The 27,997-nt window shown below is 48.0% G+C and overlaps 5 protein-coding genes across 7 annotated transcripts; 4 read left to right on the top strand and 1 right to left on the bottom strand.

Moving 5' to 3' along the window:
• Positions 1–183: 183 nt before the first annotated feature.
• On the top strand, positions 184–19,502 carry sno (strawberry notch). Of its 2 annotated transcripts, XM_033384068.1 has the most exons (12): positions 184–874; positions 6,651–6,774; positions 9,296–9,700; positions 10,504–10,914; positions 13,768–14,277; positions 14,355–14,740; positions 14,820–15,226; positions 15,290–15,724; positions 15,796–17,525; positions 17,601–17,739; positions 17,806–18,211; positions 18,292–19,502. In XM_033384068.1, exons 1-12 carry the CDS (start codon positions 872–874, stop codon positions 18,520–18,522), a joined length of 5,187 nt encoding a protein of 1,728 aa, XP_033239959.1. In that variant the 5' UTR covers positions 184–871; the 3' UTR covers positions 18,523–19,502. The 2 variants fall into 2 exon arrangements, with proteins under 2 accessions (XP_033239959.1, XP_033239960.1); XM_033384069.1 differs by lacking the exon at positions 10,504–10,914 and having other exon boundaries at positions 185–874.
• A 121-nt stretch (positions 19,503–19,623) lies between these two features.
• On the top strand, positions 19,624–20,736 carry LOC6901711 (GTP-binding nuclear protein Ran-like). Its single transcript, XM_002134343.3, has 2 exons — positions 19,624–19,845; positions 19,904–20,736. Exon 2 carries the CDS (start codon positions 19,937–19,939, stop codon positions 20,576–20,578), a length of 642 nt encoding a protein of 213 aa, XP_002134379.2. The 5' UTR covers positions 19,624–19,845; positions 19,904–19,936; the 3' UTR covers positions 20,579–20,736.
• A 397-nt stretch (positions 20,737–21,133) lies between these two features.
• Positions 21,134–22,479, top strand: Coq5 (ubiquinone biosynthesis protein COQ3, mitochondrial). Its single transcript, XM_001355049.4, has 3 exons — positions 21,134–21,398; positions 21,463–21,881; positions 21,953–22,479. Exons 1-3 carry the CDS (start codon positions 21,203–21,205, stop codon positions 22,253–22,255), a joined length of 918 nt encoding a protein of 305 aa, XP_001355085.2. The 5' UTR covers positions 21,134–21,202; the 3' UTR covers positions 22,256–22,479.
• A 1,438-nt stretch (positions 22,480–23,917) lies between these two features.
• LOC4814547 (extensin) lies at positions 23,918–26,731 on the top strand. The gene is made up of 3 exons (XM_001355050.4): positions 23,918–25,162; positions 25,229–26,192; positions 26,259–26,731. The coding sequence occupies exons 1-3, from the start codon at positions 24,335–24,337 to the stop codon at positions 26,435–26,437; spliced, it is 1,971 nt and encodes a 656-aa protein (XP_001355086.3). The 5' UTR covers positions 23,918–24,334; the 3' UTR covers positions 26,438–26,731.
• On the bottom strand, positions 26,525–27,617 carry LOC6901712 (GTP-binding nuclear protein Ran-like). 2 transcript variants are annotated; one of them, XM_015186570.2, is made up of 3 exons: positions 27,550–27,617; positions 26,787–27,493; positions 26,525–26,731 (listed from the first exon to the last, which is right to left on the bottom strand). In XM_015186570.2, the coding sequence occupies exon 2, from the start codon at positions 27,473–27,475 to the stop codon at positions 26,879–26,881; it is 597 nt and encodes a 198-aa protein (XP_015042056.1). In that variant the 5' UTR covers positions 27,476–27,493; positions 27,550–27,617; the 3' UTR covers positions 26,525–26,731; positions 26,787–26,878. The 2 variants fall into 2 exon arrangements, with proteins under 2 accessions (XP_015042056.1, XP_002134380.1); XM_002134344.3 differs by having other exon boundaries at positions 27,554–27,569.
• Between the last annotated feature and the right edge of the window lie 380 nt (positions 27,618–27,997).

Here is a 27,997-nt window from a genome sequence, read left to right as displayed (position 1 = left end):
TCTCCCCACAAATGCAATTGAGATGGCAGTGCTTCGATAGGTCGTGACAGCTGAAATCGCTGGTGGTGGCAGTTTCTCAATATCGATTGTGTTATTGATATAAAATTATACCGATGGTTTCATATCGATGGTTTATATAGATGGTTATAAAGTTATCGATAACAAAAATACCGAAAATTATACTGCTGGTAGAACTTGAAGTCGTCAGTATATTTACGGTATATTTTGAGATTTGTGACGTAGTGCGTCTAGAGTTGATGTTACGTGTGTTTTCGGCTTCTCGATTTCTTTTTTGTTTCCTTCCTCCTTCTTTTCGTTGTTGCTCCGGCTGTTCTTCTAGTTCTTGTTGCCGTTTGTCGTTTGTGGTGCTGCTCTAGCACTTGTTTTTCATATTGTGCCCATGCAGCGGCATTCGCGTCGGCAGAGCAGCCAGCATATTAACAATTAACCGTAATATTTTACCGCGTGCTGCGGCAGAAAAACCACCAGAACGGCCCCCTCGCACAACCGACCCGGCCCGGCCCTTAACTGTGTTCCGTTCCCCTCGAAGAGGACGGTGGAGCATTTCCCCGCCCCTGCCCGCACACAGACGCGTTCCCATTCGCTGCAGCCACCCAATCCTTCGGTTGCGCCCCTCGGCGGCGGTGTTGTGCTGCTGCTGGACAGAAAGCGCGCTAGAAGGAGGAACGCCAGATAAAGAACGGGACGAAAGAGTTAAGCACGCGAAAGAGGCGAGGCGCCGAAGAGTGGAAGTGGAAAAACGTGTGTTATTGAGACAAAAAGAAGTGATCGAATTACTGCCGTGTAGTTATACATAAATATATATTACAATCATCTAGAAATATAAAAACAAAACAATTGCAGCGCCAAAATGGTAAGTGCAGGGAACATTTGTTCTGTTGCTTTTGAGTTTGTGTGTGTGTGTGTGCGTGTTTGTTGGTCGCCGCTGCATCTGACTGTGCCTGCAGAATGACTTAATACATTTTCTTTGTTGCTAAAACACGCAACACACGCACAAACACACACTAACATATGAATGCACACTAATGCAAAGGAAATGGCCAAAAATATATTATTGTCAAAACACGCATGGTTAACCGTTTTTAAAACGAAAACAACAAACAAAGATGTAAAATGTAAAAGCAGTGGAACCCTAAGAAGAAGCAGTAGCAGCTGAAGAGCAGAGTATGGAACGAGAACAGCTGCAGAAGAGGACCGAAGAAGCACCGTAGAGAGAGATGGAAGAAGCGTCATCGTATAAGCGAAAAGAGGAAGTGGCAAAACACAGCACACGACCGACCGACTACTCATTCAATAGTTTTTTTTTGTTCTGCTCTAAGCCTCTCTTTTGCCCCGTATACACCGTTGCATTTCTTAGCTTTTCTGCACTCTCTTCCCTGTCATCTCCCTTGCACTCCTTCGCTCTGCCTTCTCTCATTTGCCCCTTCCGCTCCCCCACCATCAAATCGCTTTTTTGCAGTACTTCAACAGAAGAGAAGGGAACTCTTTTTGTTGTGACTTTTGCTTTGGAAACCATGCGTTTTTTGCGTGTGTGCTTCCGCCTGCCATCTCGCTCGCACGTGCCGCGTGCTCTGTCCAGATTTCGACGACTGAGGAGGCGGCGCGCGAGAGTTAATGAATTCCGTTAAAAAAGTTGTGCTAGGTTAGGGTTAAGGCCATGCGATCCATGTTGCGGCGTGGCGCCGCCTGTGCAGCGTGTGGGTGGGCGGGAGGGGTGCTTCAATTTGTTGTTGTTGTTTAATTGATGGATCGGGATGATACCCTACAAGAGGTGTGTGCTGTTCACCGGGGGTTAAGATATGTAATGTATTAAATATAAAGAAAATCGTGTATTTTATAGGGTTTCTTTTGACTTTGTGGCTGTTTCCACAATGTTTTTTAACATTAATAGTATCCCATCCTGCAGGTCCCATTCACTATTGTTTATCCTGCCACGCTTCCAAGCTAAACAAATCAATAGAATGAGGGGATATCCCTGTTTTGTTTGTGTTAAACACAGCTCTGTGTTTATGTGGCGATAATCCTTTTCCCTTATTTGTTTATTTATTATTATTGTCATTTATATCCTTGGGATGAAGGATAAAAGCCTAATATTTTGGTTTTCGTGTGTTTCTTGTAAAGATAAGATGTTAATATATTATATATATTTCCTATACATCTGTAAATTCCAGAAACTACAAATATGACCCCCGGCCCTTCATAGGGTATGCAAAGTGCATTTCGTTATTTTTTGCACTTGTTGCTTAGCGGAGTCGACAACCCCTGTGCCGCTTGGGAGCTAGCCGGGACATAAACCCTAGAGTGCCCGGTGGTCGGTAGATTGACATCCCTCAGAGAGGAGGCTCCACTGTAGCCCGGCATCATCCCGAATGGTTGCCACTCCCACAAACGGCAGCGCTGCAGTGGAAAGGATGGCTGGGATGGTGCCGAAAGCGGTGTGTGAGGGAGGGAGCAGGGCTTATGTATCGCTGTCTGCTCTTTGGTTATTGCATTCGGGCGCTTGTTGTGACGCATGCGCCTAGAGGGACCCCAATGTCTGACCGGGCACTCCCTCTCCTCACAGGTTCTTTCTCTCTACCCCCTCTCTCTCTCTCTCTCTCTCTCTTTCTGCACATAGTCGGTGCAATTATACCCTGTAAACTCTGTGTAGTGTGTTGAGAACTGTTGAAGAAAAAGCCTGTTTTTTTTTCTCTGAGTGTTCAAATATCTTATGGGATTTATCAGCATTCAAATCCTGAATCGTTTCATTATCGATTCATTCCAAAGCCCATTCGAGGGTATTCATTTGTTCGTATTTGGTTCCGTATTCTTGTATTTTTTGTGCGTGCGTTCTCTTCGTCCTTTTTGTGGGGCAGTTTTATCTCCAATTTTTTGTTTTTATTTTGATCTTCGTTTGTTTTTGCAATCAACCCTTTTGATAGGCCCCCAAAAATGTTGTCCTTTATTTTGAGATATTTAAAAAAAATTTCTCTCTTTTGCTCGTGTCTGTGTGTGGGTGTGTGTGTGTGTGTGGCAGCAACAGCGTGTTGATGTTGATGTATGTTGCACATAAGAGACACTCTTTCTGTGCGTGTGTGTGTGCGTTGCAAGGTCATTCGTTTTGATTTTATTTTGTGTGTCAACAAAAATGTTGCACATCTAAAACGAGACGAAGGGATACAGGAGGGGAAGGGAGGGCATTGTGATGGGGTAGGACAAGGGATATGCATTTCCATTTTCCATTTTTAATTCAAGATTTGTTTCTTGTGGGTTTTCAAGCGCAAACGATAGCTAAAAGGAAGGATAGAAGCGATACTTCGATACTTCAGAAATCAGTGAAATAATGCTCCTACTTGGACCTAAATTGGACTTGGCTTCTTTAGGTTTCCTTAGGCTTGGATTACGATCTCAAGTCTCATATGGTATTCAAAGCTTTGGTCGTGATCGAAAGGGACTTGGGCTTCCATTTCACGAGTGTTTACTGTGCTCTGATTTAAAGCCAAGATCCCATATCGAATATGTAGGATGTCAGATATATAGAGAGTGAGGGAGAGATATGCACCACCCTCTCACACATCACTCTGTCCCGCTCTAATTGCTGTACATGCGTCGGGCTTCATATTGCCTCCCTGCCTCCCACCCTACCACCCTCTCTCTGGCATGTGGAGGGGAGGTCACCCCCACCTGCATATGCCGCATCGATGGAGGACGAAGCTTCGTATCGTATCTCTGCAATGCCAAACATTTTGTTGCTGCCTTTCGGTGGAACGATGAAGAAGAAGAAGCGAGAAGGTGGCTCATGGGAACGGTAGAAGGCAAAGGAGGTGGTTGCAGTGGCGGGGGTTGGGGGGAAGGAGAGAGCAACATTCCAACCCCTTTTTGGGGTCCAGTGGAGCACAGTGGAATGCAGATCAGAAAAGGAAATCAAAAAACAATGAAACTTGAATCGTAATTTCGAGAAAAGCGAGTGTACAGTGGCTCCGAAAAAAATAGCACCACTAGGTACGACCGTCTATATTCTTTCAAAACATGACCACTGTCCAACATTTCCTGCACTTTACTGCAATGTCATGAAGCTTTACGTGTCTCCTCTCTGAGAGAAGTGTGCTTACTCTCTCAATTCTAACGGTTCTCTATGACTCTAGGCAATTTTGCGGAAGAAGAGCGCAACAAAAATAGCCCCAGTAACTGTTCTACGCAAAAGCTTTTACTTTTCTGAGCTTTTTGGTATTTTTAGTTCTTGATTGAACTAAAAATCGTTGTCTTACGCCGATTGTTACAAGAAATTTACAAAATTTAAGTAGTTATGGGTCTTGAAAAGCACTAAAGTGATGAAAAAGGCGAAAGATGGCAGGACCTATGCTAAGGTGGGGCAAATTGTCGGTTGTTCAAATGTTTTTCCAACAAGAAACACCTGAAAGAAAAGCGCGATATCCCCATTCGTGAGAGCAATCGGTCTAGCTCTTGAAAAAAGGATCTTAAAAAATCCCCAAGTAGCAGAAAATTGAGATCTTGTTTACAAGAACGTAAAATGGGTACTCATAGTTCGAGGAAAATTCTACTTTTGACAGGAAGGAATAGGAGAAGACAGGAAGAAATTGGTGCCCAAATTTCGGATAAAATCCTTTTATTTTGAAATAACTTTATTCGGAGTGTACAAATCATACCAGTGCTCTGGGATACGATAAAATATACCTTAAAGTTTTGATATTAGTCTTAACAACGTTCCTTAGGAATATTGCTTAAGCTAAATCCGTCCGGACATTAGTCCCCGGGTGCTATTTTTTTCGTCGCAGCTGTATGTCCGACGATGAACATGTCTTGAACAGTCACAAAACTTTTCCAAGTCCGAGATTCGAGCTCGGTTTTGTGTGCGATATTTGGACAATGTGGACCACTGTGCGTGCCTGTGCGAAAAAGGGTTGGTAGTAGGACTCTCGGCAGTCGACGCCACCTCGTTTGTTTATCGGCCTGTTTCCAGTTCTGTTCTTCTTGATGTCCGTCCGGCAGACACAAAACCCACCCCCAAAAGGAGCCGCACCCCCTCCACGGGTTAACCCGTTACTATCGAAAAACTGCAGCCGTTTGGTCCTGCTGCTGCCTCCTGCTGCCTCCTGCTAGAATATTCCGACATGAAACGGTGAATATTCCCAGCATTCGGGGGGAGGGGGAGGGAGCGGGGGGCGGCTACGGGGTACTCTGTGTGCCATGTAGACAAGAGGCATGTCGTGGCAGTGGCAGTGGCAGTGGCAGAGGCCGTACCCGGGCCCGGGTCTGGTTCTGGCTCTGAATCTGAGTCCTGGCAAAGTGGCGGTAGTTGGCTCCAACACGAGCATCGAATCAGTCGCACACCACTCCAGCAAATAGACAACCAGAGACCCCAGAAGACCCCAAAAACCAGGCCGAAACGGAGAACAGAACCAGTTCCCATCGCGTCAGAAACGCATCTGTGACCTCCTTCGGTGCGTCGTCTCTTTCCGTGAGTGTCCGCCTCTCAGCGCCTCGCTTTCACAGCTTTTTCTCCCCTTTTTTCCCACCCCCTCCCCCCCCCCCTTTCGTTGTCTTCGCGCTTTTTTCTGTTGCTTTTTTTTCTCGTGCTTTTTGTGCCGTTTTTTCTAAACAAGTGAAACGGAAACTCCTTCAACTTTCTCTCTCTCTCTCTCCCTCTGGCTCTCTTTTTCTCCCATTTGCTACCCCGTTCTGTATGTGTGTGTGTGTGTGTGTGCCTGTGCCGTGCTCTGAAAAGTGTGCTATACAAATATATGTGCGGTTTTTTTTCGCTCTTCTTTTGTGTCACATTTATTGTGCTTTTTGTTTTCATCTCGTTTTTCTGCTTTTTCTGTGCCTGCGTGTATGGACCTTAATTGTTTTTTTTTTGGGTGATTCCAAATGGAAATGTAACCTGTGAAAGATGTGAAAACTATCAAAACTATTGATTTTTGCCGCCTCTTGCGTCCACTGAGAGAAATTTTGTTGATCAAATTTGATAATTATCCTGCCATACAGGATTATATTATTTTATCTTGAGATATGCCATGTTAATACATGTTTATATATATATATTGGTGAAAGTATGAGGAAGAATGCAATTTATAAAGTCTACAAAATTGCAAGTTATCTTTTTTTCTTCAAGTTTTTGGAAAAATAAGTAAAACTTATAAACTAATAACAAGAATGCAATATAAATACTATAAAATACCATGTGAATACTATATAAATACTAAAAACAACAAACGCATTATTTAAAGAAAATAATAAATTAATAATAAAAAAAAACAAAATAAATAATAAAAAAATCACAAATGAATGGTAGAATATACCAAGAAAATACTAAAATATACCAGGGAGATAAATGAGTATCACTTGAACCAAGTAAATACTCGGAAATTCCAAATGAATACTTTAAAACCCGACAAATACTAGAAAAATACTAGAAAATGTCAAATTAATGATAAAAGATAATTAATTAGAAAAACACCAATAAATTCCAAAATATTCAAAAGATATGCTAGAGTACTACCAAATAAATACTAGAAATTTCAACTAGGAAATACTAAATAAATACTAGAAAAATACCATTTGAATACCACAAAAGTACTGTGTACCAATATTATTAATTGCATGTTTTTTTTTTTGTTTTTTTGTTGCAGACATCAAAAAAGCGGAAAGCCTTTTTGGACGGCGTCGACGACGACGACGACGATAATTTTGATGAAGAGGACTCTGGCTCCGATTTTGACGATGACGAAGATCCAGATCTAATAGAAGTGCCTGGTAAGCAGAAAATCTCCCAATGAATTCCATTTAGAAATAGTATTTGTGATCTCCAATGGGATCAATGGGACCCCAATGGGAAGGGAACCATCGATAGCATCCAGAACTTATTCAGCAGAACAGGAAACAGGTGTGGGACTCGGTTGACTTTCAGTGAATCAGAGTGGCATCGGCTCCATGACATCTGTCTCAATATTAATGAAATGACAACTTTTATTAGTCCACTGAAACATTAATGAAAATGCCCCCAGTGCCATCTGTCCCCCAATCGACCTGGCTCAAACGGATGGACCTGTCCCACCAACTGACCTCCCCCTCAAATGCACAAACAGAGAGAGAGAGGGGAGGGAGGAGAGCAAGAGGTTGGCGGTTGGAGGTGTCGTCTCCCACCGGCCAGGCGGCCACCACAAAGATGTCCTTTCAATGTGCAGCGAGCAGCGTGCATTGTGTTTGCATTAGATTTTCTCGATATGGATATAGTATACATGTACGCAGTACAGTGCGGAGTATATATGTGGCAATTATGTGTGTGGGCACCACCTCCGCATTTGTGCGTCACGTATATTAGGTAACGCCCCCCCCCCCCATATACATTTACGAGTAGAACTGAAGATATATCCACGATGGTAGGCTCCTGTCCTGCCTCTGTGCGTCATACTTGGTGGTGGACATCTTGACTGAATTATTAAACTTGATTAGCAAATGCCCCATGCTCAATGCCCCATGCCAAGGGGCATGGCATCCATCCATCAATCGATGGATAATTACAAAGTGCTTCGACAATTGAAAATCAATGATTTGAATGGTTCAGGAAAGGAAGATAGGAATCGTTTGATGAACGAGACGTCGAAACCCCTGCAGCATTGCGACTAAGAAGGATAAAGACATACCTCGATCCGGGAGGACTTCCTAACCTCATAAGCAAACCTATCGACGATATCATGCACCAGCTGGATAACTAAGGGTCAAGGTCGGGCTTAGACTTTTATACTCGTAGTCGCATCTGTCCTACAAAGGCTTTTTACGAATATATTGAACTTCAGTTTATATTTTGTCTTTGCATTCTCGGCATCGAGTCACGAATCACGACAGCTCCATGCCCTCGCGAGCTTTCTCTTTGACACTTTTCGCCGGTTGTCGAGTTTTCAGTGTCTTGAAAGATTGGAGCACCTCGTATGCCTCGACAAAAGCGTTTCAATAGGTTTTTTCTAGGTGTGTCTTTCACCGTAGTGTTGAGGCGATTCCAACATTCATTCGGCTTGGATATCCTTGGCTATACCCGCGAGAATTTAATTAGTTTTCACGTCTGTCAAAGGCAGAGTTGTCCATTCGATTTTGCGTCTACGATTTGTATTTGATTTGCGGTTTTTGGGGGGCGGGGCGATCGGGGGGGTGGGGGTTTATGCATCTTGACCGCGCGGTAACCATCGTTACTGCAACTGCCACTGCAACGGCATCCTTTGCCATTGCTGTATGTGTCATTGGGTGCCACATATGTACTCGTCTGTATGTGTCTGGTTGCATATAATTATGATTACATGCACAGCCAAAGGCCCCCTTCCTAGCACATACTGTACGTACGTATATGTATATCCCGTATATTCCTGCTGCATATTATGTATTATGTGCATCTGCATCTGTATCTATATCTGTATCTTTGCTCATTAATTAGTTATTTACCTTGAATGAGGACCGGGGGTTGCTGCCACTGCCACTGCCACTGCCGCTGCCGCTGTCGCTGCTGCCGTGAGGTTAAATGCCGGGGCGGAGGCAGGGACGGGGCGGGGGGCAAGTCTTGGGCCTGGTTATATGCTGATTATCGTCTGCATAATTGTGCAATGAAAATGTGAATCATATTTCTGAGGAATCCATTCGAAATGTTTTGGCATCAAGTTAAAGGTATTCCAAAATTACAAATTCACACATTCCATCACCGGAAACGGGCCAAGGGGAAATTGCCAACAAAAACACGTGCCAGAATAGCACAAGAAAATCAAGGAAAGATTTTTGAATTTGGAAGCAAACCAGAAACATTGAGAGAGACTCGAGTCGATCATCAGCCCACCTCTGTCCCAGTCTTCAGCCGAACATCAATGTCCCTCGTCATACGCACTGAGTGTCGTTTGTTTTTGCACTCTCGGCATCGGCATCAGCAGCGGCTTCTTTTATGCGGGCACGTTTCATATATCAATCAAATTTGTTTCCATTATAGAACACCAAATACCATTTTATTGAATTACTGTCGGAGGCAAACGATAACCCACACAATTAAATAGTTGTAGGAGATTTTCGTACTGAATTTTCGGGAGTGACTTCACACAATGATAAATGTTAAGGAACATCCAATGACAGCTTGTGACTTGGGCAGGGGATGACTTTTGTTAGTGGCCGTTCACTTGTGGGTAATTTGTACAGCGAACATGGCTATGCTATATCACATATATATATATCATTGAAATGGATTGGATCGGGTCATTAATATGTACTTGTGTGTATTTGCTTGTGATATCTCTCTCTCCAGGTGGCGGTCGCGATCTGAACACAGCTGTTACCTACGCCCAGAACATACGTAGCGGTGTGGGCGTAACGAAGGGTCCAGCGGGCAGCAATAGCAATAGCAACAGCGATACCAAAACCATAACCATCAGCAATCATAACAACAACAATAAGCCCACTTCCCTGCTGCGAACCAACAACAATAATATCACCACCAGCAGCAGCTATAATATTAAGATTGGAGTGCCGGGAACAGCCGCAGCCGGATTGAAAGGATTACCAATAGTGAAAGCAGTCGGAACCGGAGCCGGAGCCGCAGCCGGAGCCGGAACGGTGGGGCTAGAACTGACGTCCAAAGGATCAGTACCGATAATAGCCAGAAAAGTAGGATTAGAGAATAGTTTAAACAATATGCCAAAGAAATTGACGGGTAAGTTGAAACAAAACACACACAAAACCACACACAAGACAAGCATTTGCAACACACAAGGTGAGGCACACAGCCACAGAAAGAGAGCAAGAGAGAGAGAGAGCTATATCGTATTGCTATGGGAATCAATTTGGGAATTTCCGTTTAACTTTTTATTGAATTTGAGTAAAATCTTAGCTCGGCTAAGACTTGTAGAAGATTGAGGATGCAGGACATATCCTGAGCAGTCTCTAGAAGAAAGGATTTTACAACTCTCTCGGCTACAGAGCTACAGGTGAGCCGTGCACAGAGAGAGAGAGGAGGCAGCTTATGCTCTCTCTTGTATTCTCTAGAGTTTTGTACGAATTTTTGTACAACTCACGGATAGAGAGGGAGGGGTCTTATATCGTTTAGTATTTCTTTAAAATTAGATCTGTGGAAGTAGGAGAATGCCTCACCTTGTTATCAATGTACCTTGCCATCACATACACACCCACACACACACATACACAGAAACACCCACCAATGCGTGCAACAGAGACGGACAGACAGAAGGATGAAAAAGATGAAATTTGTTTGGAACGATTGAAATTAATTAATGTCCCTTGTGTTTCTCTCTCTTTCTTCTCTTTCTTTATCTCCCACACACACTCTCTTTATACCCCCCTCCCCGTCTACCCCCCCTCTCTATGTTTATACCCCTTGCCACCCCCTTTTGTCTTGTCCTTGTTTTACTCCACCCCTTGAAACCCTTTATTTTGCTTTGGTTTGCTTTTGTTTTGGTTTTTTCCTTTCGTTTTGCATTCGTTTTGCCGTCCGTCCAGCCATGGGCCCCAAACTACCACCCGCAGCAAGGACCAGCAGCTCGGTCCCGGGCACAATCACTGCCACTGCCACTGCCACCGCCACTCCCCACTTTAATGCGGGGGCCGGCGGCGGTGGGGGCGGTGGGTCCGCCAGCAGCTACCTGAGCAGCGGCGCCGGCAGCTACCTGAACAGCCTCTCCACCAACGAACTGATGAACCTCGCCGCCTACGTGGCCTCCAAGGGTGGCAGTGCCTCGCCCTCGCACTCGCACTCCTCCACATCCACCTCCACATCAACCTCCAGTGGCGGCGCCTCCAACTTCTATGCGTCAGCAATGGGCGGTGGCGGTGTCGGTGGCGGTGGGAGTGGGAGTGCTGGTGGTGCTTCTGCCGCTAATTTCAATATGGCCGCGTCTTTACTGGCGCAGAGTAAGTCGATTAATGTTGGTAACAACCAAGAAAAGCGTAGACAAGTGTATTACCGAATTACTCGTACCAATCCACACGACACTGATCTTACAGCTGCGTTCAACATAATACAAGTGCTGGTCCCCTAGAATGTAGGCATTCTTAAACCAAAAAACAAGGATATTTTCGCTAGAACAAGGGTCTTCAAAAGGTCTTTCAAAATTACTCGATACTGATGCACATTCAGCGGACATCAGAATAGGAATCAGTTTGGAATCAGCATCCGGAACGGTTCGGAAGGTTTTCTATAGAGGCACGCGTGCCTCGACATGCCTCTGTTTCTATACAAGAGAGTGAGCGAGAAGAAAAAACCGAAATTTTCGGATACTCGTGCTTTTTCCAGTCCGTTTTGGTCGAGCATTGTGATGGATTGTAGAGGACCCAATGAAGCGAATACCGAGTACCACTGAATCGATTCGGTTGTCAGTTTATGCAGGACTATAATCTAAATTTCAGTATAAATACAATATACTCGCATGTATGTAATAGAATATACTCCAAAATTGACTGATAAAAGAGCTTGGAAGGGCCAAAAGAGTTACCTAAAAGTGTTAGTATGTTGTATGATTGCTGTTCGGATCGTTAGATATGGTATAGTAAATGTTCGATGCTCGAATGGAATGGATCTATAAATACTCTTAAAATTATTATAAATGAGATACCGATCTGTATCCTTAAACACACAATATTTTCACGAGCTATAGCAGCACTTTTAATATTTTGGACGCAACTGTATAGATGATGTCCTATCCTTCAGTGTCCTGTAACACTGCTCTTATTATTTTTGGTCTTTTTTTAACTTTGTTGTATCTTGTGTGAATGAAGGATTGAATGTTCGTTTTTGGTGGACTCTATGTAATATATTTCCTCTCGTCAAAGTAGGAAATGCTTTTCTAGCATTTCCAAACATTTCCCCTCCATGAAGGCGGCTCTATAGAAATTTCTGGCTGCTACAAAACGTTCCAACAACCACACAAAATTCTTTAGAGATTTATTATTTTTGGTCAAAGCTTTCACGAAATTATTGCAGCTTATTGATTTTCATTTTCTTTCTGATTGTTTCTGTTGGATCTTCATCTTCGGTAATGAATCCAATCGACCCACAAGACAAAGAGCAAATGGAGAAGGCGGCCGACCAGCAGACGGCTACAGGGGATCAAGAGGTGCACCATCATCATCATCATCATCATCATCATCATCATCATCATCATCATCATCATCATCATCATCACCATCACCATTATCACAACGTGGGTGTGTCTGCCGGTCCCCCCTGCTGGGAGGATACCTGTCAGCTGGTGAAACTAGCTGTGGCGGCGGCCATGGAGAACTTTCATGCCATCCAGAACGAGGCGCTGGAAAATATGAAGCGTGCTGCATGGCGTAGCCAGGAGTCGACATCCGACTTTTTGTTCTCCTCGGTGGAGAACAAAAACGTCAGCATTGTGGTGGAGCCACTGGCCATCCACCACTGTCGTTTCAGTCCTCACAGAGCGATGTGCAGGATGAGGAGGAGGAGGCGGTGGCTTCGTCGTCGTCATCCTTGTCGTCGTGTGCTTTCAGCCCCGGCAGTTCCTTGTGCAAATTCTCGATGTCTGAAACGATGGAAGGCGCCGAGGTGCTCTTCCGCAATCCGGACTATCTCAAGGTGCAGGACAGCGGATTACTTGAGACACAGAAGAGCTCTCAATCGGCGGAGGATATGGAGAAGCACCAGAATCTTCTCAAAACGCTGCTACTTAACAAGTCATCCTTCTCGATGATCCTGCATCGTTGTCGATGGCCCCGAGAAATTGCACTAAAACTTCAGAAATTTCCTTATAAATTATGTACAAGAAAAGGTTGGATGGGAAACGGTAGAACACAAACGGAAGAGGGACCATCCAGCCACCAACGAGTAAAGAGTAGCGATATTTGCTAATATTCTGCCATTCCTTTGATATACGTTCGATGAAGGAAACCAAAAACTATGTATACTCGATGTAAGCTGTACATCAAAACAGTTTTCCAATTGATGGATTGAATTGAATACTTGATACTTTTGTTGTTGTGTTTCCTTGTAAGAAGATTGCATGTCCAGTCATGTCGAGCGAAAGCTTTCATATGCCTGCACATGCCTGCAAGAGCAGATCGATGTACGGCTTTCAAAAGCTCCCGAAGGCTCTCCAACATTTGATTTGCGCTTCAAAGAGCTTTCGTTCGGCGTTGCAGTGCGTCTGTGTGCGTAGACAGCAGGCAAAATGGGACAAAAAGTGTTGTTGGACTGGCGGCGCAGCAGCAGCGCCGATGCACATGTGACAGCAAATAACTGTACGCTGTTTTTCTTCCGTTGTGGTCGATGTACGCTCCGTTAAGCTTTCGTTCGAATGAAACGCTGAACGTATTTCGATTATATTTCTTTTCGTTTCGAGCCTGATGTATGTCTGTGTGATGTATCTCTCTCTCTCTTTCGTTCAGTTTTTTTTGTTTATTGGGTAGTTGTTGTTTGTGGAGGATTTTGGATGCAATTCAATTGAAAGATTTACATATACATATATATTTTTCCCCACCTTCGTAGGTTTCCTCAATTTGACAATTGTTTGCTTATGAACGCTCTTTCCCTTTCCCTTTCTCTCTCTCTCTCTGTCTCTTTCTATCTACCGATGCCTGTTGTCTCTTTCTATTCAATGCATATCTCTCCCTGAACATTCCACATGCCACATGCACCACATACAACAAACAATCGACCAACAAATGACATTTGCAACCAACAAAACTCGAAACCTACACGAAACATCCTGTTTTTTTCCCTCCCGTTCCTTGCGTCTCTTGCAGTGAGCTATGCCGGCGGCGCTGCGGGTCCAGGGGCAGGCGGTGTTGCCCTGCCGGTGGTGCGTCCCTTCAAGGGAGCAGTTTCCAAGGTGGCCATGCCACCAGCGAGCGCCACAGCAGCCGCAGCAGCAGGAGGGGGAGCTGGAGGAGGAGCACCTACTGGCGGCGGTGGCACAAAGGGCAGCACATCGATGATGGAGGCTGTACAGAAACTGATTGCCATGAATCCGGAATATCTGACCAGCGGCATACCCAACAATGTGTTCCAGATGTTCATGCAATCAATGAAGCGTACCCCCTCGCCAGGCACCTCCTTGATGTCCGGCACCAGTCCCGGGCCCATGTCGATGTCCATGTCCATGTCGATGCAGCAGTCCATGCAGCAGGCCCAGGCCAATGCAGCAGCAGCCTCCGCCGCCGCAGCGGCTGCCTATGTTCAGCAGGAGGAGGACGAAGTGGACTACGAGGAGATGGGTGTGGCCGAGACATATGCCGATTACTGGCCAGCCAAACGTGAGTATCCGCCAAACATAAATGCGTATTCTTGTGCTCCTTTTGTGACTCTTTTGAACACTCTCTCCGGCGCACAGTGAAGCTGGGCAAAAAGCATCCCGATGCTGTGGTGGAGACCGCCTCTCTCAGCTCTGTGGAGCCCTGCGATGTCTACTACAAGATGTCGATACCCAACGACACGATCAGTTCGGGACAGCTGAGCGCCCTGCAGCTGGAGTCCATAACGTATGCCTCGCAGGCGCACGATCACCTGCTGCCGGATGGCAGTCGTGCCGGCTTCCTCATTGGCGATGGCGCTGGCGTGGGCAAGGGTCGCACCATTGCGGGCATCATCTATGAGAACTTTCTCAAGGGACGCAAGAAGGCGCTGTGGATATCCGTATCGAATGATCTGAAGTACGATGCCCAGCGGGATCTCATCGATATTGGAGCCTCTCGCATTGGTGTGCATCCATTGAATAAAGTATGGTCTCTTCCTTTGATCCGATCCGATCCTCCATTCATACTCCTTTCTCTGCTCTCTCTGCTATCTTTCTCTGTAGTTCAAATACGCCAAAATCAGCTCCGATGTGAACAACAATGTGAAACGCGGCGTAATCTTCAGCACGTACTCGGCCCTCATTGGGGAATCGAACAACAAGACGGGCAAGTATCGTTCGCGCTTCCGCCAGCTGTTGCAGTGGTGTGGCGAGGATTTTGAGGGTCTAATCATCTTCGATGAGTGCCACAAGGCCAAGAATCTGTGTCCCGTGGGCTCCGGCAAGCCCACAAAAACCGGACAAACTGTCCTCGAGCTGCAGCAAAAGTTGCCCAAGGCCCGTGTGGTCTATGCCTCCGCCACGGGCGCCTCGGAGCCCAAGAATATGGCCTATATGGTCCGACTGGGACTGTGGGGTCAGGGCACGGCCTTTAGCAATTTCAATGATTTTATCACAGCCGTAGAGCGACGGTAAGTGGCGGAAGCCCTCATTCGTTGCGTGCATCCGATTTAATCTGGCCTTTTTGTTTTTAGCGGTGTTGGTGCCATGGAAATCGTTGCCATGGACATGAAGCTACGCGGCATGTACATTGCCCGCCAGCTGAGCTTCAAGGGCGTCAGCTTCAAGATCGAAGAGGTGCCCCTCACCAAGGAGTTCCGAAAGATCTACGACCAGTCTGTGGAGCTCTGGGTGGAGGCCATGCAGAAGTTCACGGAGGCCGCCGAACTGATTGACGCCGAGAGTCGCATGAAGAAGACCATGTGGGGGCAGTTCTGGTCATCGCATCAGCGTTTCTTCAAGTATCTGTGCATTGCCGCGAAGGTCAATCACGCGGTGCTGGTGGCCCGTGAGTCCATCAAGTACGGCAAGTGTGTGGTCATCGGTCTGCAGTCCACGGGGGAGGCCAGAACCCTGGATCAGCTAGAGCGCGATGATGGAGAGCTAACGGACTTTGTGTCGACGGCCAAGTAAGTGGCAGACCGACCCGCCTTTTCCCCTTTCCCTGTGTGATTTCTAGCTGAAATTATTTCCTTTTCAGAGGTGTTTTCCAGTCGTTTGTGGAGCGACATTTTCCGGCGCCCGATCGCAATCGCATCAATCGCATTCTTGGCCTCTACGATGACACACCAACGCCCCTGTCTGCCGGCACCGAGACAGCCGCCTCGAACAACAACAACAACAACAATAATAATGGCAAAAACGGTGGACGGGGCAAGCGAAAGGGCGACGGCGTCCAGACCAAATCGTCGCAGAAGAAAAAGAAAATGAGCGCAGGGGCCGCCTGGCAAATGAGCGACAGCGACGAGGAGGCAGCCCGCACGCCCAGTCGGGACTTTGGGGCCAACTCGAACAGCGACAGCGAGGGGGCCGACAGCGAGACTTTTGCCGAAGACGACGACGAGGAGGATGAGGACGAGGACGAGGAGGATGCCGACGAGGAGCTCGATCGGGACAGCGATCGCAGGAGCGTGGCCAGCGATGCCAGCTCCGATTTCAATCCGTTCTTCAGTGGCAGCGACAGCGACATTGATCCCTGGGTGAACGCGCGCAGCAAGAAGCCCACAAAGAAGGTCCAGAAGAAGGTCAAGAAGAAGGTGAAGAAGGAAAAGAAGGAGTCCCAGCCAGCATCCGCTTCCACCCCCGCACTAGCAGCGACAACTGGCGAAGCCAGCGCCAGCAGCAGCTCCGTGATGTCCCCCGCTGTGGTGGCCGCTCTGACGGCGGCCAAGACCCGCAAGTCGCAGCAATCAACGCAGGACAAGATCCAGGATCTGCTGCAAAAGAAACAAGAGCTCAAGGGCACCGTCACCCCCGTGGGCGTCAATGGGGTGAAGCTGAACTACGGCCCACCGCCCAAGGATGCCATCGAGCGCGCCTGCACCATGAAGGAGGAGCTGCTGCGCAAGATCGAGCGTCTCGGCTCCCGCCTGCCACCGAACACACTCGACCAGCTGATCGACGAGCTCGGAGGACCCGACAACGTGGCCGAGATGACCGGTCGTCGGGGCCGTGTCGTCCAAAACGAAGATGGCTCCATTCAGTACGAGTCGCGCACGGAGTCCGATGTGCCACTGGAGACGCTGAATATCACGGAGAAGCAGCGCTTCATGGACGGCCAAAAGGACGTGGCCATCATCTCCGAGGCCGCCTCCAGCGGCATTTCCCTGCAGAGCGATCGTCGGGTGTTCAATCAGCGCCGTCGTGTCCATATCACCCTGGAGCTGCCGTGGTCCGCCGATCGGGCGATCCAGCAGTTTGGACGCACCCATCGATCCAATCAGGTCAATGCCCCCGAGTATATATTCCTCATTTCGGATCTGGCCGGCGAGCGACGCTTCGCCTCGACGGTGGCCAAGCGCCTGGAGTCGCTCGGGGCCCTCACTCACGGCGATCGTCGTGCCACCGAGACGCGCGACTTGTCCCAGTTCAATATCGACAACAAGTACGGCCGTCAGGCCCTCGAGACGGTGATGCGCACCATTATGGGCTACGAGGCGCCGCTGGTGCCGCCGCCCACCGACTACAACGGGGAGTTCTTCAAGGACATTGCTGGAGCCCTGGTGGGTGTGGGGATCATTGTGAACAGCGAGAGCAATCCGGGCGTGCTCAGTCTGGACAAGGACTACAATAACATATCAAAGTTTCTCAATCGCATCCTCGGCTGTCCTGTGGACCTGCAGAACCGTCTGTTCAAGTATTTCACCGACACCATGACGGCCATCATTAATCAGGCGAAGCGTGGCGGTCGCTTCGATTTGGGCATCGTGGGTGAGTAGACCCCAGAGCGGGAGTGGTAAATAACTTATTTCACATGGCTTTAACACGATATACAATCCTTTGCAGATTTGGGCGCTGCTGGGGAGAATGTGATTCGTGTGCGTCTGATACGTTTTGTGCGCAAACATGCCACCGGAGTGGCACCCACAGAGCTGCATACGGTGCGCGTGGAACGTGGCATGATCTGGCAGGAGGCCATTGACAAGTGAGTGTTTCCCATCATCTTATATTATTGGGAGACGAGAGCTAATAATCTTTCCCTTCTCTACAGATATGCTGATCTGTTCAACGACAACGAGGGCTTCTATCTGTCGCATCAGCTGCGGAATCAGAAGCGCACCGCCATACTGGTCGTGGTACTCGAACATCAGCCGCCACGGAACAGCAGCAGTAGCAGCACCAGCACCACCGATGCGGATGGAGGTAGCAGCGGCAGCAACAGCAAGAAGAAAAAGTCGCGCAGCAAAAGGGAGATCATGTGCCAGATCTACAGGCCCAATACGGGCCTGCAGGTGCGCCATGAATCGCTCTTCGAGCTAGAGAAGAAATACCGAAAGGTGGCCAGCGACGATGCGGAGCCCCACTGGACGGAACAGTACGATGCATCGGTGAACACGTGCTCGCACGCCTATTGGAACGGCAACTGTCGGAACGTGAGCCTCGGCAACGACTGTGAGGTGAGTGCAGTGCCCCATACAATTGAAAATCCTAACCCGAAAATAATTTTAACTCTGGTTTTGTGCTCTCACACACACAGGTGGGTCTCAGGCAGCGTCTGTACCATGTACTGGCCGGATCGGTGCTGTCCGTGTGGGGACGGGTCGAGCACATATTGAATACACGTTCCAACAGCAAAATGCAAGTGATACGCATGAAGACGACCGAGGGCGAGAAGATTGTGGGCACAATGATACCCAAGTCATGTTTCGATCTCCTCATGAACGATTTGAGCAGCGATTCCGAGAAGAAGGAGGAGTTTAACCACTAAGAAGGGAATGGAACGGAACTGCTCTTTTGCATTCATATATGCGTGAAAGCATAACACAGTAGCAACAATATATATATATATATATATACAGATATACATATAAATATTCATTAACTTACACTTAAATACGAGTACATAGCATCGGAATATGTAGCGGGAGATCAACGGACGGACAGCAGCAAAAACGCTTGGAACAGAACATCCTTCTATCTTTTTTTTTTATTATTTTTATTATCATTTAAACACAGACTTTATCGTATATAACACACATGGGCCAACCGCCCCTCCCTGCAATCGTGAAATGATATACGTGCATCCATGTAATCCATGAAGAGAAACGACGGACACCCCTTCCCTCCATAAACCACCTACACCCACACCCACACAAGGATAAAAAGATATATAATGAAAGGAATGAAAACGCTTATCAATGGACTTTTTCTCAATGATTAAAACCTTTATTTTTAGTTTTAGTTGTACTTTAAATTAAAAGCTTACACAATAAACCGCCACACCTTGTAAACTATTTATTACTATGATTATCACTAATGTAAAAATACATATATGTACTATATATATATATATATACATATTTTTTTTATAATTTTTTTTTTTTTAATATGTAACTTCCATTAAGATCCATTCAGGAGGCTGCAGTCTGCAGCGCAGCTCAGCGTGGCGGAATGAAAAGATTGAAACAAACAAAAACACACAAAAAAAAACACCCAAGAAAAAGATATATTTTTTTTTGTTTCCTTAATGAAGCCAACACGAAGAAGAGCTGTTTTGTAATTAGGTATTTTTACACATGTAATATCGTAATTAAGTTTAGCCATCAATCATTTGGCCGCCGAGCTGCTAGTGCCGTGCAGGTCCCTCAGCATTATGGAGCGATGTTGAAAACAGAGGGAAGAACGCATGCAAAACAATCTGAAAACATGCGTACAGTACGTCAAAAATAAATTTGCGGTTTACATGAACTCAAAATACGATTATCTTTTACTCATATGAAAGCTGTGCACGCATTCGATATTCAACAAGTTTTTTTTTCCCATCCCATTCTAACCCCAACACAAACAAATACATTAATTATCCATCCATATAGCATAGTCTTGCTCGTCAAATTACCCACAACTGAACGGCCATTAAGAAAAATGAAGAATCGAGCCAACGATGAAATAGTCATCGATTGTCAACATCCGCTGCTGCCAAAGTGACAAGCTGTCATTGGATGTTCCTTAACATTTATCATTGTGTGAAGCCATTGCCGAAAATTCAGAAGGAAAATCTCCTACAACTATTTAATTGGGTTAAAATCTTCTGGTAAGTGCATTTCTGATTCTTATTCGCAGCTAAACTGGTAATTAATCCATCCCAACAGGATATCTCTCAGTCGTGTACTTATTTTGGAAAAATGCCCTTACGACGCAGGCTAGTTCCAACATACAAGTGCATAATAATCGGCAATACGGGATGCGGAAAAAGTTCCTTCATCCAGCGTCACTTGACCGGCCAGTTCATGCAGCAGTATATGCCCACATTCGGGATCACGGTGATCAAACTTATATTCGACACAACTCGCGGCCCAATCTGCTTCGAAATGTGGGAGGGAGGGAAGGCCGAGTACGTCCGATCCGAGGGTCCGAATCCATTTTTTAAGAAGGTCCACTGCGCCATCGTAATGTTCGACGTCAGCCTGAAGGACCCATCCAAGAACTTTGCAGCATTCCGCGCCATGACAGAGATGGTCTCGCCAGACGTGCTTAAATACGTTTGTGGCAACAAGGCGGATCTAGGGCTGGGCAAGCCCAACGATCGGCGGAAGAAGATCTACCGCTGTACAAAGATGTCTGTTAAGACCGACGTGAACACTCTGGTTCCCTTTCAACACCTCGCGCGCAGAATTTTCAAAGACCGCTCGCTTCAGCTCATGCCCAGGCCAACAATGCTGCCGGCACAAGTGGAGCCCCCTCGCCAGGAGAGACAGGCAGAAAAAGATAAAGAGAAAAAGAAAGAGAAACAATTTAAGATCATGCGCAGGAAGACAGATGCATGAAACCAAAGACAGAGTGTGTGCGCGTGTGTGGCTGCTACATCGGGTGACACATCAAAAAACACCTAAAGGTTATAAAGGTTAGAGGTTAGGTTATCGTTTGCCTCCGACAGTACTTCAATAAAATGTTATTTGGTGTTCTGTAATGGAAACAAATTTGATTGATGTTTGTGTGATTGCATTCTGTGTGGGTGGGTGGTGTAGGTGGGATTACTTTCCCTCATTCGGATGTTGTTCTGCCTAAACTGTTGCTGTTGCAGCGGTGGGCTTGTGGCTTAAAATCAAAAAACAAATCAATCTGTTTTTATCCTGCATAATTTGTTTTTGTTAATGCGTTTTGAAGTTGATTTAGAATTTGGAACAAGCTTTTAATGCATCTTGTACAGCAAAGGCCGCTTGAAAATTTGAATTGAAATTGTCGCCGGGCAGAGTATCGTTATCGATATATCGCACTATAATATCGAAATGCTCATAAAAACGTTTCGATACATCGCTCGTCCGTCCCTAGCCGGCAATGCAGACGATGGGCGAAAGAGAGAGATAGCCATACTACAGCTGGTCTTCTTGTTTTGTTATTTAATAATATTCCCAACTTGAAACGAGCGGGAGGATCTACCTGCAAACGATATGCAAAGTAACCAGAGCATACGACTGCTGTCCCTGGCCAGGCACCTGATAAGGCGGACAGCGACTCAAGCGTCCCAGCAAACGACTGGAGCAACAGGAGCAGGAGCAGCAGAATCGGCCAGTTCCTCCTCTGGGACGGAACAGACCACGCACTTTGGCTTCAAAACGGTGAAGGACAGCGAAAAGGAACAGAAGGGTATGCCATGGTACAGCATGGACACTCTGAGCGGCCGATGTAAACATATCCCAAATGCTTTCAGTCCACGAGGTGTTCGAGCAGGTGGCCAACTCTTACGACATGATGAACGATGCCATGTCCATGGGCATACATCGCTTGTGGAAGGACATCTTCGTGGAGCGTCTGGGCCCGACGCATGGCATGCGATTGCTGGACATGGCCGGTGGCACCGGCGACATCACATTTCGCTATCTCAAGTATCTGGCCAATCAGGCGAATCCCCAGCAGCGACCCAGCCATGTGACCATCTCGGACATCAACCAGCACATGCTCGATGTTGGCAGGGAGCGGGCCCGCCGTCTCGGCCTGACCGAAGAGCAGTTGCCGAACACAAAGATTGCGTGGCAGTGCGCCGATGCCGAGCGGCTTCCCTTTGAGGACGCAAGCTTCAATGCCTACACGATTGCCTTTGGCATACGGAACTGCACGCATGTAGATAAGGTAGGATGTGCCCTTGGTGTCGTCCCAATTTCACTCATTGCATCGCATCGCATCTCTGTCCCGCCCCACAGGTGCTGAGCGAAGCTTATCGTGTGCTGCAGCCTGGCGGGCGATTTATGTGCTTGGAGTTCAGTCATCTGACCAACGAAACGATGCAGTGGCTGTACGACCAGTACTCGTTCCAGGTGATACCGCCCATGGGCCAGCTGCTGGCCGGACAGTGGCAGGCCTACCAGTATCTAGTGGAGAGCATTCGACGCTTCCCCAAGCAGGAGGCCTTCAAGCAGATGATCGAGCAGGCCGGCTTCGACATGGTGTCCTACGAGAACCTAACCTTTGGCATCGTCAGCATACACTCTGGCTTCAAGCTGTGAGTACGTATGGATGGGATCTAGTAGTAGTTTTAGAAACGAAACCCTTTGTTGGTATTTTAGCTGTTGAATTTTTCTGTTTCCATGCCGATCACGTACTCCCGCGACGCTGCTGTGTGTATCCCGCCATCACCATCACCGTCAAGCATCGCATTGAACGAGTTGATTTTTATTTTTCTACCGTGCGCTTACATTAAAGTTTTTATGTGGCTCTTTGTCAAATATTACATGTGCTGCCAAAACGAAACTGGCGAGATTTACTTGCGCATTGCAAGGCCTGGGAAAGACCTTGGGGTCTGCAGAGACCCAGATACGAGTACGAGATGCCCCTTAGATAAACCCTCCCCTCCAAAAAAAAACCAAATCGTTCAGATTTCAGCCATTAAAATTCCAAGCTCAATTTTTGCTCAATCTCCGAAGCGAAAAAAAAGTGAAAATCAATGGAAACTACGGATAAATATGTACATATTCGTATGTGCGTTAATTGAAATTTCATTTAAAAAACATTTGTTGTTGTTGGAAGGCACGATATCTATAGCGTACGAATACCTGCCCGCTTGCCCCAGTGGCGATCAAATTTAGTGCAGGTGAAATTTATGCGTGTGAATGTTGAATTTCATTCACGAAATAATGCCATCGAAATAATGCTAATCGACAATTGTTTGCCGTCTGCTCTTCTTTGGTTTTATTTTGATGACAATTATGCTTTCACCATTAGAGCGGGTGCGAGGGCGGGGGCGGGGTGCGGTGGCGCTGGCGCATTTACATCTCCTTCGCGGATCGATGTTACTTATGTAACCTGCCATAAAAGAGGCTCTGGAATGGTTTGATGGCTTTATTTGATTTGTATCTTAATGGCGGCCAGGCCAAACGGTGGCAAAACCTTCGATGGTCACTTTTGGGGCGGGTAACCGATACCGGCTCGGTCGACGGAAAGTGAAAAGTGCCATGGAACATGGAACATGGAACGGGGGCGGGCGGGGCCCATTGAAAACAAAAGTCTTTTGCGTGCAGAGACGTGCAGCGACGTGCACCGCATGCGTAGGTGGATCGATGCCACATCGTGACAGTGGGGCAAAGGGAATTGCAAATTCCAGCAAACTGAAGAAAATCAATAAAGCTAGTAGAGGGCAAGTCATGCGTTGGAATCGTTGGAATAGAAACCAAGAGAAATATAATGGAATATTTATAATAGTTTTATGAGACCGTAGAATTGTAGAATCCTTCCTATTTTGGTGTACACCGTGTACAGAAAGGGATTAATTAGGCAGGGATACATATATGGTAGTTCTTATGAAGATATTCAAAGATCCATATATCCGCTGGATGTTTACACTTAAGCTGCAGCTTTTCGGCAAGTCTTTGAGGCATACAATTTGTGTAGATCTTGGCATTCCTTACATAATACTTGGTCAAGGTTCCAGGTTGAAGTTGAAAGAAGTGTCCCACTTCTTAGTTGGAATTTCCTATTTTTCGTGGGTGGAATATTACATCTTTATAGGAACTTCCACAAAGGTTTCATTCAATTTATTTATGCACATATTAGGGAATTCTCTTTTCGAGATACGATTACTTTTGAAGGGTTTAGCACCACTGTGCTCGGCTCTTCGGTCAGTGGGGTCCAGCATAATGAGGTGTTTGGGTGGATCGGGGGGTAATTTCGGGAGGGTGATGGCGGCAGGTGAAATGGCAGCGTAAAAGTCATAAACTGCCCAAACGCCGATGGCCTACCGATGAGCCCAGGGTACGGGCGAGCGGTTACTGCACTTGACGATGGCTGATCGGCGGATCGGTGGATCGGTGGATCGGCGGATAGGTGGCCAATGGCCGATCGATTGGCGGTGAATATAGCTGTTTTGTATGCACCGAAGGTGGCACAGTGGCACCGTGGCGAGCCGCTCCGATATCCGCTTTATAAATACAACAAACACCAAGGAAGTTCGTTTCATTTTCTTGGCAGCAATCGAAGCGTTGACATAACCACATAGCAAACCAGCAGTGCCAGTGCACCACCTGTCGCACCACACGGATTATACACTATCATCACAGCACCACCCCCTGACCCACCCACCACGAATCGAGATGAAGCTCTGTCCCAGCTCGAGGAGCATTCGCCTGCTGTTGGCCATCGCCCTGACAATCGCCATAGCGGGAACCGAGGCGGGTCGTCTGCGCCTGCGCCACTCTAGCCGCCAGGTTGCGCCCACCACAGCCACAGCCACAACTACCAGCCCCACCAAAGCCGACAGTCCAGTAGCCGCTGAGGAGAAGGTGGTGCAGCCGACGGAGGAGAGCAGTGCATCCGAATCGGCGGGGGACGGTGAGGACTCCGGCTTGGCCAGCGGCAAGCACAAGCGGGGCATCTTGCATGGTCACCATGGGCACGCCCTGCACGCCTCTGCGCCCTGGCCTGCACGCACCTATGCAGCCCACTATGGCTACAGCCTCCAGCTGCCCAGCGCCAGCAGCTTCCTGGCCGCAGGCCCCGCCCAGGTGCCAATCGGTCATCGCCATGGGTTCGTGAAGCTTGGAGCCGTCTCCCCCCTGCACGGGCTGCACCTCAAGCCGCTCTCCCTGGCCGGAGCCGCCTCTGGCCCAGGTCTGGCGGCCGCCTTCCTGCCCGCAGCCGCCGCCGCTCCCGCCGGATCGCTAACACCCGCTGTGGGTGGAGGAGGGCTTCCACTGGGAGTCGGCCTCGCCAGCGCCGTGGCATCGCCCTCGTATGTGCTGCGTCCAGGCAATGCCGTCGTCTCCTCGTACAGCGTCAACTATCCGCACCAGCATCTGCAGAAGCCACAAGTCGTGCTCTCGTCCGGCCCCAGGCCCGTGCATTTCCACGGACCAGCCACAGCAGTCGGAGTAGGGGCAGCAGTCCCAGCCCCTGGCCATGGCCATGTCCATGCCGTGCAGGTGAGTTCTGAATGGAGTGGAATGGAAGACATTCAGTCTGCATCGCAATCCCTTGCTCTCTTTCAGCCCACCTACGTGCAGGCCCTGGCTCCTGCAGCTCCTGCTGTGCCTGTCCAACCCGTCCAGTCGTTCCAACCGATTCAGCCAGTACAGCACTACCAGCCCCTGCAGCCCCTGCAGCCCGTGCAGCCCATTCAGCCCGTGCAGCCCATTCAACCAGTACAGCACTTCCATGCCGTGCAGCCGGTGCAACAGCCTTCGGTGACCTTTGCTGAACAGCCAAACATTCCCTTCATTCCCCAGTTCCCGGTGGGACCCCCATCCCCGGGATTTCCGGGTGTTCCGACCTTTGCCTTCCAGCCCGCCCAGCCAGCGGTGCCAGCACAGCCTCCACAGCCCGCCCAGCCCGCTCAGCCCGCCCAGCCGGCATCGGCACCAGAGGGACCCGAGGTACCCCAAATACCACAGATCCCTGACATTCCGCAGATCCCTGCCATTCCACAGATCCCTGCCATTCCGCAGATCCCTCAGTTCCCAGTGAATCCTCAGTTTCCGGGTATTCCCCAGTTTCAGGGCTTCCCCCAGTTCCCCGGCTTTCCACAGGTGCCACAATTCCCCCAGACACCCACGGCACCCGCTGTACCCGCCTTTCCCCAAGCTCCGCCCAACAGCCAGTTCTTTCCCACGGTGGTGCAGCCACCGCTGCCCCAGCAGCCGCCCACGTTTGTCCAGACGGAGGCGCAGTTCCCGGGCGGAATAGTCCCGCTGCCGGGATCGAGTCCAGTGCGCCCCGAAACGGGCACGGCCATAGCCTCGCCCCAGATACCACCCCAGGCACCAGAGCAGCCGGAGCCCGAGCAGTCGCCACCACCACCACTGCCCACAGTACGTCCCACGCAGCAGCAACCGCAGCAGCCGCAGCAGCCATGGAAGCCGGTCTTCTACCAGCCACCCACGGAGTCAGCGGCAGCCTCGCCCAACCGTCCATCGATCACGCTGCTGCCACCCTACGGCAGTGCCCCCGCAGAGGGTGAGAACAGAAGCTGCAGATCCTGCAGAACATGTGCTTAAATATCTTTAATCTTGCATCTTCCAGGCTACCTACCGCCTGCCGGCTCCCAGCCATCGGCCTTTAGCTCCTCCAGCGGTGGAGTGGGCAGCCGGGGAGGCATCTTTGATCAGCTGAGCGACGCGGAGCTGGAGCACATCTTCGCCCAGGCCAATCTTGCGCAGCAGCAACACCACGCCCGCACTCACTCCTACCACCACTACTGAGAGGAGGACGAAAAGGAGGAGGAGGAGCAGGAGGCGTGGCTTTTCTCTAGTGATTTTTCGAAATGTATGTCTTTTTTTTTGTTTTCGTTCATGTTCTCAAGTGGTTTTTATTGTTATTGTTAATTAAATTATGATTAATTATAGTAAGTTATTTATGAAAGATACGATCCTCTTGAGTTGCTGGGCCTGTTCCGATGTGAAGTCTTTTTATGTTGCCACATCTCGTGGCACAAGGGGAGTCATTGGTCGAAAGTTCAAAGGCAGAACTATTGAATCACTGGGCCCCGCACTGGCCTGAAAGGAGAGGTATCTATTTAAATGGGAATCAAATCGGAAATGAGGCACCTACCCTTTGATAGTGTACTTCTGTTGTCTGATGATTCGCACGCACACACACACACACGCTCTCTGTCTTGGGTATCTGTGTATAGGTGTATGATCTTAATGGTCTTCGCCTTCTTCTACCTCTGTCTCCTCGAAAATGTGCTCCACTGGTGCCGGCAGCATTGTAGTCCGGGACATGAGCTGAAGCGAGCTGTCTTTGAAAATTCTGCGCGCGAGGTGCTGAAAGGGCACCAGAGTGTTCACGTCGGTCTTAACAGACATCTTTGTACAGCGGTAGATCTTCTTCCGGCGATTGTTGGGCTTGCTCAGCTTCACATCCGCCTTGTTGCCACAAACGTATTTAAGCACGTCTGGCGAGACCCTCTCAGTCATGGCGCGGAATGCTGCAAAGTTCTTGGCGGGGTCCTTCAGGCTGACGTCGAACATTACGATGGCGCACTGGACCTTCTTGAAAAATGGATTCGGACCCTCGGATCGCACGTACTCGGCCTTCCCTCCCTCCCACATCTCGAAGCAGATTGGTCCGCGAGTTGTTTGGAATATAAGTTTGATCACCGTGATCCCGAATGTGGGCATATACTGCTGCATGAACTGGCCGGTCAAGTGACGCTGGATGAAGGAACTCTTTCCGCATCCCTCATTGCCGACTATTATGCACTTGACGGTTGGAACTTCCTGACGTCCTGTAGCCATTGTTACAGAAGAGCTTCACTACGATTGAAAGTAAGACTGAGATTGAGATTTTTAGGGGAATTTTCAGACTCAACAAACAATGACAGGCACAGCTTAGATATAATTCAATGTTCAATGAAATTATATAGACTGATTCGAACCTGTGAAAGTGAGGGATATGTAGAATCCTCGCCTGCTTAGTTCAAATAAGGGCCTTGCTTTCCGGATCTCGTGTTAAGTCCCTACTAGATCTGTAAAGTATCATTCTTTTCGGACTAACAGGAAGCCCTGGGGTGCAATCCAAGCAAAAAACTAAACCATATGAAGTTCAAAAAGATTCTTCCTTTACTAATGGGAATGTAATGTACTTTTCGTAGTATCAATCCGACCCGGTAATCGAGTCCCCTCCCTGTTCGAGAAGCGTCATCTTTGGTGGCATTTGGATCCGCAGGGGTTCGAACTATGGAATTTCCACATGAATTATCAAACACTCGCGTAACGGTAAGCAGAAACACGTTCCATTCCTGAGCTTTTGCGGAGAGC

This window comes from Drosophila pseudoobscura, chromosome X, assembly GCF_009870125.1.
Source record: "Drosophila pseudoobscura strain MV-25-SWS-2005 chromosome X, UCI_Dpse_MV25, whole genome shotgun sequence".
NCBI lineage: Eukaryota > Metazoa > Arthropoda > Insecta > Diptera > Drosophilidae > Drosophila > Drosophila pseudoobscura.
The sequence above is the reverse complement of the archived record's forward strand: the minus strand, read 5'-3'. Positions and strand labels throughout refer to the sequence as shown.